Genomic DNA, 10,378 nt, shown 5'->3' with positions numbered 1-10,378 from the left:
AAATAAAATTGTATAATTCAAGTTTGCATTGGTTTGAAAGGCTCGGTACATGGCATACATATATTATTTTCTGGGAACACAAGAATACAAAGCACATATTTTTCATAATATGGAGGTGGACTCCCCTACATAAAGAAAAATGACCAAATATTTCTGGAAGGAAAGAGAAGAAAACAAACTGACAAACAAAAACATGTCCTCATACATCGCTCCACAGGATCACATAACCACAGAGCAAGTTCACAATTAAAATTAGTATATAATTTTGTGGTAGACAGGAATTGCTAATGAATAAACTGAATGCAAACAGGAATAAGAAGTAGCCTAATCAATATTTTAGGCTACACAGAGCTAAAAAGCAGGGCTGCATGTGCTTCTGTAGGCTAAATATAAAGTTTTGGTTTTTTTTGTTGTAAAGTTGGCACACATAGGCTATTTGTCCATCCACGACGACCAAAACGTAAATCTCCTGGTCCTCCCATTGAACAATTTAGGTATTTCCGATTGCACTTGAACGCCCCAACTGCCACAGCAGGTTTCGTGGAGGGGGAAGAGAATCCTCATTCAAGCTTTGTCCGTGTCAACATCCTTCTCTTTGGGATATATTTCGGTAATATAACGCGCTTGGCGGCTTTAATTAACCACATTAGTTTAGTATTATATTTATATAAAACCCGTAGCGTTAAAACGGAAGTGATAAAGGCTCCCTGCTGAAAAATGCTTCAGTCTCTAGCCAGCAATTCGTGTGTGCGGTTGATACAGAGTCACAAATCGACATGGTATTTTGTATCTCTAGTCCTGGGGTATATCCTGTATCTCATATTCGGAGCTGTTGTCTTCTCCTCGGTGGAGCTGCCTTATGAAGACCTCCTGCGCCAGGAGCTGAGGGCCGTTAAAAAACAGTTCCTCCAGGACAATGAGTGTCTGTCCGAGGAGCGTCTGGAGCGGTTTCTAAAGAGAGCCCTAGACGCCAGTAATTACGGGGTTTCCATCCTCAATAACGCATCGGCTAACTGGAACTGGGACTTCACGTCTGCGCTGTTTTTTGCGAGCACAGTGCTGTCCACCACAGGTAAGTGCTGGTCACACAATGATAGGCTCAAGCTGGACAGTGTAGGTGATGCTGCAGTTGATAACATGTGTTTCAGCCAGCATTACTGTAAAGTGGGCTCCTGTTTTGGCACCTGTAAGCCACTGCTAGGCCACACAAACCTATGGCCTACTGAATGTAACCAGGCTAGTGGTGGAAACTAAATATGTCTTTCAAAATGTGGTAACTGTAGGGTACATTAACAAACAGATAAGTTATTAATACATATTACAACACTATATACCCCAACATTTCAACCAGGCTGTAAAGCTGGTTGCATCTGTATCCTCAAATTAAAAACTGTGCATGTATCCTGGTTATTTTACTACAGAGGCCAAAACTGTGGTTTATGTCTTACATTTATATTGGCACAGTGACCATTGCCTTCCAGTCAGTTCAGCCTTTGATAAATATAACATGACTAAATCACCAGCCTTTTTACTAAATATACAGTATATTGCTGTATCCCTGACAGACAGGCCTGTATCCAGTGTCAAGGACAGAACCAATAAACTTTTATGTCTGTGTCAACACTATCATCTTCATCCCCCCCCCCCCCAGGCAATAACATTTTATTTAGGCAATGCCTTTAAACAAACAGTTTTGTATATTTTCTCCTAAGGCATCCATGCTGCTTTGCACAACAGTGTACTCAGGTGTTTTTTTTCCTCTGTTATCTAGGCTCAAAAGGACTTAGCTTGCTGAAGCTTGTCAGGCAGGATACCTGAAGAACTTTAGTCTGACCATACGGCAGCAGTTATCTCGGAAGTTTCAACATACGAGATTATGTGGATAACGTGTGCAGCAGTGGCTTCCTGGCTGCATAAAACTTCTCATACATGACAGACATGTAGATCAGATAGAGCTCTGACTCTTTCTGGTTTTCAGACTCAGACGTCTTGCTGTCATCAGTGGCAGTCTCAGAGTTTAATCCGCGTTTTTTTCCACAGCAGTTACATCAGTTACAAAACACAGCACCTGACACCTGATGGCATTAATTTGAACTCTCACCAGAGACAAAATGGACGGGAACCAGTGTGCAGCTGTGCATTGGTATCATTCAAAGAGAAGTAGCTGCATTGTATTTAATGAATACCAAACAGAAGTTGAAAGTGGATGGTTGAAAGTGAACTCTTGGGGATTTTAACAACCCAAATCACGAGAAAAGCTGCCACCGTTTCCTCATTTGCGTGCTCATGTGAGTGACCCATGGTATTTTTAACATGCCTGTATGCAGCACCTCACGAGAACATGTGATGTTTCTACAGCAGCACCTCCTTCGCATTAACATGACATAACCTCAAGACTTTTCTGTCATCATCTTGTACCTGTCCGCCTGCTTCAATTGAGCCTGCACCTTTTTTATTGTGTGTCATGACTGCTATATTTAGTTAGTGTTTGTTTGTCTGTAAACAGGGCGTTGCTTTAAAAGAATGTGTATGCTCAGGATCCTATATTGTGTAAATAAAGTTTAAATAAGCAAGAAATAGGCTGAGCTCCAAAACCTTTAGGGTGAGATGGCATGCAGTGCACGCATTTACATGTATTTATTTTCCGTCCTGCTTGTTTTCCTACAGGATATGGCCACACAGCACCACTGTCAGATGGTGGGAAGGCATTTTGCATTATCTATTCAGTGATTGGCATCCCCTTCACCCTCCTCTTCCTCACCGCGGTGGTGCAAAGGATCATGGTGTTTAGCACGCGGAGGCCGATCATGTACATCCACAGGCGGTGGGGCCTGTCCAAGCCCCTGGTGGCCATCGTTCATGCCACTCTGCTCGCCACGTTGGCCGTCTCCTGCTTCTTCCTGATCCCCGCTGCCATCTTCTCAGCGCTGGAGGAGAACTGGAACTTCCTGGAGTCCTTCTACTTCTGCTTCATTTCGCTCAGCACCATTGGCCTGGGTGACTACGTGCCTGGAGAGGCTGCTAATCAGAGGTTCAGGGAGCTCTACAAAGTGGGCATCACTGGTGAGTGCTGATGATTATTTGTATTTGGAGCTTGTATTTCCGTGGCAAGGTGGTGGCAGCTGAAAGGGCTCAGATTAATTCCACTTCCTGTCCATTTTCATTTGTCTTGAGGTATTTCTAATGTCACTATATCAATCAGCATAAACATTATATATTCACTGTCCAACCATATACATGCTGTGAGCCAAAATATATTACAGACAAGGTGACTTGCACACAGCAGTGGCACTGTTAGTGCCTGTGTTTCATTATCCCATTTCTCATATCCTCTAACACTTCCTGTTGCAGAGAGATATTACAGCTTGCTTTGTTTGCGCTGGAAGAACAGAAAGCAATCCAGCAAATAAAGCCCCATAAATTCTATGTCATTTGCGCAACACTCTGTATCATAGTAGAGTGATAATCTCAATTTGTTCAAGTTACAGGAGAAGTGGGTAGGATTCAGGGGGATCTATTGGCAGCAATGGAATATAATATTCATAATTATGTTTTCATTAGTGTATAATCACCTGAAAATGAGAATTGTTATATTTTTGTTAGCTTAGAATGAGCACTTCATATCTACATCTACAAAGGTAGGGAGTCCTCTTCCATGGAGCACTGTCATGTTTCTACAGTAGCACAGATTGGGGGAAACACTGGCTCTAGGTAGGGCCTTTTGCCTTTTTATGCAACCTTAGGGCCACCGTAGGTTCCCCTACACGCTTGGAAAAGGAGGGTTGAAACGTATATAGTTTAGTTGTTTGCAATCTGCAACCTCACCTCAAGATACCACTAAATCCTACAGACTGCTCCTTTAAATAGTCCCAGTGTCTCATAATTAATGTTATAATGACTTACTGATTTGAGAGTATCACATATAGCATGTCATGATCTACCTGGGCGTGAGAAAATCAGCTGGGTCTGTTTTTTTGATCTGTTTACATGCAACATGGTAAACATATGCTTGAAAATAACAAATACATAGATAGGATTCAGTTTTTTTGTCATAAACTGGTTGAAAAGATTTAGCTTGAGCCTGACTTACAGGTTGCTGTCTCAGATCTAGCTTGTGTTATAAATGGTCGCACTGACTTTATCTCAGTTTGCCTAAAATCATGACTATAATGTGATTATAGTTTATTTGACAGATACAGTAGGAAGTGTATTGCTATTGATATACTATTACTACTGATTTCAAAACAGACAGCTATTACAAAACTAAAATAAACAAATTAATTAACCACCACAGCATATTGACATTAGAGGTCATAAATAACCTGCCCTACTCACACAGTGTTACTGAAATTGTTACAACAGGAAGCATATGTTATGCAAACTTCTAAAAAATGAAAAGGGTTCAGTTGCAATATCGGCAGCCTTCTCCACACCTTGGATATTTTTTAAAGCTGCTGACAAAGGTGCATTTTTCCTCTCAGTTAAAGGCCTATTAATCAGTCAGGGACAACATCATGCAGTGCAGGAGATAAAAATTGAGCCATGGCCTAACAGAGAGCAGCAAGGCATTGATTGCATTTTCTGGGTGAATGTGCAGCTTCCTGTCAGCAGCGCTGTCAGAGCTAATAGTAACTAGAATTTTAAAAAAAAAAAAAAAAAAAAAAAGAAAGAGTCAAATTCAATTTGAGCTCATGCATTTTTGACAAGCTGTGGGTGTGCATGAATGTCAAATGCTACTCCAATGTGTGTGTGTGTGGGCAGGTGTGTGGATGTGTGGTGCGCACTTGTCCAGGGAGACGTCATTCAGGAACAATGTGTCAGTCTGTAGGAGGCGAGAAGGCTGTGACAGAATGTATTTGTTTGCACAAATAACACAAGACACATTCGAGCGACTTCCTCCGTCAAAAATTGCATGTCGGTATCAGAAGTGATATCATTCTCTGCAATAACATTCAGAGCAGATATGTAAGACGTAGTTGGCCACAAATAATGAACAAATCATGTCTTGCTGTGTTTTGTTTGTCTTGATTTTGCTAGTGTGCTCGGTGATAAGTGGTCACTGCTTTTTCAATTTGCATTTAGGCAATAGCGCCATTCTGTGCACATTCATTATGTTCTGCCTTCTTAAGTGAGTCCAAACAAGAGATTGGTGCTTAAATGCAAAAATGCAATATACAGTCAGGCTGCAAAATATGAAAAAATATGAAATATTATTTGTGATAAATAATTAGATATTATGTTGTACTCAGTTGTGCCTTTCTGTTGCTTTCAGTATACTGCTAAAAAACAGCAAACCACATTTAGGTGCAGTTTTCTACTGATTCTCTCCTTTGTCATGTGTTTATTGATACACTGGATGTATTGATACATCAAGACCAGCTGTACTTTCTCACTTTGTCTCATTGTTAGTGTTTTCTAGGGCTACACAGTATGCAAAAAAAAAAAAAAATCATATTGCAATTATTTTGATAGATATTGCGATGTGAGAGGCAATTTTAGTGGTATTTTTTGCATTCCATTTTCACTCTATGAAACATAAAAATGATGATAATGTGATTTTACTGGGGTCTCAACCAAATGAACACGTTCCCTTACATCTGGTATATGATTTGTAGGTCGGGGTATCTCTGTAGCACCTCAGTGCTTCATTTATAATGGTATGTTCTGACAAATTTTACCTAAAATGGCACCACATTGTGGCATGGTGGTGCAGTGGTTAGCATTGGCGCCTCACAGCAAGAGGTTTCCTGTTTCGAACCCGGGGTGGGGGAGCCCCTCTGGGCGGAGTTTTCATGTTCTCCTCGTGTCAGGGTGGGTTTCTCTGGGGTCTCTGGTTTCTTCCCACAGTCCAAAGACATGCACGTCAGGTTAATTGGTGACTCTTAATTTGCCGTAGGTGTAAATGTGAGCATGAATGGCTGTCTGTCTCTATGTGTCAGCCCTGCGATAGTCTGGCGGCCTATCCAGGATGTACCCCGCCTCTTACCCCATGAAGGAATGAATGCACCCACAATTTGGATATTGCACTTGGCTATATTGCAGTTTCAGTAATGTTTTGATTAACTGTGCAGCCATAATGTTTACTAGTCATTCTGGTGTACTCTGATACTAACCATAAAAAGAGTTCTTAAATTGTAGCCTATTCCCCATAATGTCAGTTTTCCCTGTGGTATTGAAAATGGTTTCGGATATATATTTTTGAGGTACTATATTAAATTTAGAAATTTCAGTATCTACAATCAACTAACTCAAAAATCCCCGAGTGCAATAACGCGGTCTCTGCGTTGACATCAGGAGGATGATAACAGCATGATGTATTGTGCAGCCCTAACATGCAGAATACATGTCACTTCCTGCAAATGCCACTCAACATCCCACTAATAGTGTGTAATATTCCTACTATTTATATAAGTTGTAGTATAAATAGCAAAAAGGGCTTATACAGTAATTGTATTACTGTTAATATAGTTGGCAGCGGTCTAGACCCACCTGGGGTTACCAGGGAGTGTCAGGGGGATTTTTCATGTCAGATGCTGCCAAAGACTGTTGGCTTGCATCAAGTGAAAGTCAGTCCAGTGAAAGATTTAATTCCTGGCACCAATCAACAAACATTTACATGACAGTGGGGGATTTACAGCTTTGCCTCAAACTGTTTCTCTTCCCATCTCACCACTCTACAAAGCACACACTCTGTTGTTGTCACCGTGGTTAGCTAGCCACTGCCCTCTTGTGTCAGTGCATATACACAACAGGTTTTGGAACAATAGTGAGGAAGTACATTAGTAGTGTTTTTACAGGACAATGTTTTTATGAGTTTTACTGTGTAAAAAAAAAAAAAGATTAATTAGTCTTAATTGGTTTATGTCATATGAAAAAACTTTATTGTTAAGTTTTAAAACATACTTAAATCTTGAGGAATATTAAAGGGATTTCTTGTTTCTTGATTTTGCCATGGTGAGATTTAATCGTACTTCTAGCTAATTACTCATGAGCCATTTTTGTAATCCCTTCCTTGCCTGTGTGTTTGTCTCCTCAGTCTACCTGATCCTGGGTCTGATAGTCATGCTGGTGGTGCTGGAGACCTTCTGCGAGCTGCAGCAGCTGAAGCAGCTGAGGAAGATGTTCTACCTGAAGAAGGAGAAGCCGCAGGACCGCCTCGCCATTTTGGAGCACGACCACCTGTCCTTCACCACCGTGTCCAACAGAGCCACGGCTTACAGTGAGGGCAAACCCCAGCCGTTTGTTGGCGTTCCAACTCTGGTCTCTCCCAATGACGATCCCATGATCCAGTAAACACGGACAGAGCAAACGTCCAATGAAGGATGAAAACATGAACGTAGGGGAGTAATGCACGCCAGAATAGAAGTAGATAGAAGGAGTAGATCAGCTGTAGGCATTCTGCAAAGCTCAGCCCTGCAAATTTTAGTAAAACTAGTTGAGACTATTCAGATCAAGCAAACAATTTCACTTATCAAACCACAGTACTGACAATATAGTGCTACGCAGCAGAAATTAATAAGGGATAAAATGAATAATTTAACAGTGACTATGAAGACAAAGTCAGTAATAAAAGAAAAGCCTTGTGCTGTATGACTCACAGGAGACGAACACCTTTATGAGCTGTGCTATTTTATTGCATATTTAGGAACATTTTAGAAAGTAATTGGTCTCTTAAATCTAGCTGAAACATAGGACAGTTTTCTGTAGTCTGTCACAAAATAGTCTATAAACATGTATGTACCTTATAAATAGAAATGCTTGACAGGTGTGTGGAGTATACATAATCAGGTAAATGTTTTAAGATGTACAGTATAGCACCATTTAGAATTAGCACATCTGTTAAAGATGAGCCGAAATGTAGCTAAAACACAGAACAACTCAAGTCATAAACCATCATTTGAGTTCAGAACTTAAATTTTTTCAGGTGTAACTTTGACAGGAATGTACCATGACGTGTTTTCTAACAGTGCTTGTTGAAACTAATCAAAGTTTGTTGATAGGTATGCTCTGAAACACTAGCTGGATTGGCTCCTATTGATCTTTTGAGAAGTTTTTTGAAAGTTTCAGAGGCCTTTTTTTCTCCATTGCATAATGTGTGTCACACGGTTGACTGAAAGAGAACTCACAGTCAATCCTGGACAAAGCATCTGAAAGAATAGACATTGTATGAACAATAAGTGGGCTGAGCTCAGAAGAAGATCTCCTGGAAGTATGACATTTCTGAATACAAAGATTGCAAAACAGCAGGCTTTGTTTATCAGGAAGAAACTATTTCCTTCGCACATACGAGCGTACTTTTACAGTCTGTTTGGTAGCATTTTTGGCTCATCTTTACGGAGGTGTTAACTATTCTTTTTGGACTCCACGTTGTTACACATTTCATTGTGAGGGATAGTATTCGTCTGCAGATATCTGTATTTTCTCAACACGTTGCAGTGCTATTTCAGAGTTGTTCACGTGTGATATTAAGCACTATAATTTATTGATTTGTCTGAATGATTAATGTGTGCTTGACTGTTTGAAAAGGGAAGTAGAGGTAGCTTAAAAAGGGAACCACAGAGGGCTGGCGGGCCCTGTTGCTTTTTACTGTCAATAAAGAAAGTTCATTTTGCACATGTACTGGAGCCAGGCAGTAGTACAGGAAAAAAATATCCGTTTGGAATTTTCTCAGAAAGAAAAGGGACATGGCTCCAAAGATTTCACCTGTAAAACATGAGATATTCTAATGGAAAAATAATGATACTTTTGATGTGGATGATCTGCTCTAAGCTAGAAAATTCAAGATGTCGAACAGAAACTATTTTACTGTATTGACATAATTTGAATGTAGAAATGTATATTTTTGACATGAGGAAGGTTTACAAAATTTTAGTAGTAATAATTAAAGGTAATTCTGCACCAGAGAGGAGCATTGGGGAAACTTGAAACTTTAAAGTGTAGCAGCAGGAGTGCAACTAAAACATCCCAGTTACGATAATCTACCACATCAGTTTTTAATCTGCTCATCAGCCAAGGAAAACTCTCCATAATTGGAGTTTAATCCAGTGGATATACACTTGCAAGTTTATATGACATTGACATTGCACTCCTCTGTGTATTTTTAAAAAATTATTTGTATCTGAGAGAAAAAAATGTTTTAACAGAAGTACTTAATTTCACTTAATATTCTGTTTGGCACAAATAGACACCCACATGTGTAGTGTAGCACACCGCTACATTATTTTTTTGATGTGCATTTGTTATGAATTTTAACTATGTCTCAGTCTCTGTGTGGAGCTGAAGTTCTGACCTCATCTTTTTCTGCTACATCGCAACATCAAGACACAGTCGCAGCCTTTTATGAAGTCTTGAATGTAACATTTTTTTAATGCTGTTTGCTACAGTGTGACTCAAGGCCTGACCAGAGTGCAGTGTCACTCCTTGCTGCTCTGCTGGCTCTGTTAGTTTAGTGGTGACAAGTTTATTTAAAACAGTGTGTACAGGTGAGCTGCCTGTGGCAATGTGTAATGACCGCTTGCAAAATTAGCTTCGAGTGTGTCATCATCTGAGTTTTTCACTGATCTTTAATATTGTATGTTATAGATCAGTGGGATTGTAGTTTTTTTTCTTTCCACCAGTCTTGGCCTTTGTGTAAACTGTGAAGCATTGAAATTGTTCTTATTGTCTGCTGAGGAAAAGGAGAACTTGAATTTTGCCAAGCTTGGGTCTCTCTTACTGTAAGATGTTTGACTGTTTGTGGATATGTTAAAGATTGATGTCAAAGCTTTTACCCGTCGACTGTTTTCAGCAGTGTTTGTCATGCACATACAGTTTGTCTTAAGGGTGCAAGCTGCCAGGTGAAGTAGTTCTGTTCAGGGAGTAAATGTTGTGTCAAGGATTTCAAATGGAAGCACACTGACATGATTTATTTATGCTGACAAAAGTAACTTGTTTGGAAAATTTTGGAATCCAAGGTTTCTGTACATATCTCTTCAGTTGTTGTGGTGTAGACTCATATGCACCAGTGAGTATTTTAATGTTACAATACCAATACTTACCGCAGGAGTGCCACGGGGCACCAAGGTTTTCTGTAAAATTCATTTTAGCATACAAAGTGAATCCATGAACTGTACAATATCAGTGTGTCTTAAATAAAGTGTTGGTTTATTATTATTTAATCTGACTTTTGTGGATTATTTTCCTTTCTCTCTGTGAATTATCCAGAGCCACTGCTGTACAATGCCAATGGTAACTAGCTGATCCAGTCGTAGGTCATGGGTGTGTGGGGATGGGTATGGGTTGTGCTCAGAAGTCACCCTGCAGCAACACGTGTGATTATATAACATGTATTTATCATAGAAGTGTACTTGAATTAATGAATACAAATGAATACAATCAA

At 39.9% G+C, this 10,378-nt stretch overlaps 1 protein-coding gene across 1 annotated transcript; it reads left to right on the top strand.

Moving 5' to 3' along the window:
- Positions 1–517: 517 nt before the first annotated feature.
- On the top strand, positions 518–10,157 carry kcnk1b (potassium channel, subfamily K, member 1b). The gene is made up of 3 exons (XM_033613950.2): positions 518–1,072; positions 2,668–3,063; positions 7,037–10,157. Exons 1-3 carry the CDS (start codon positions 718–720, stop codon positions 7,291–7,293), a joined length of 1,008 nt encoding a protein of 335 aa, XP_033469841.1. The 5' UTR covers positions 518–717; the 3' UTR covers positions 7,294–10,157.
- Positions 10,158–10,378: the final 221 nt, after the last annotated feature.

The sequence above is a fragment of the Epinephelus lanceolatus genome, chromosome 17 (assembly GCF_041903045.1).
Source record: "Epinephelus lanceolatus isolate andai-2023 chromosome 17, ASM4190304v1, whole genome shotgun sequence".
In the NCBI taxonomy this organism is placed as follows: domain Eukaryota; kingdom Metazoa; phylum Chordata; class Actinopteri; order Perciformes; family Serranidae; genus Epinephelus; species Epinephelus lanceolatus.
The sequence above is the reverse complement of the archived record's forward strand: the minus strand, read 5'-3'. Positions and strand labels throughout refer to the sequence as shown.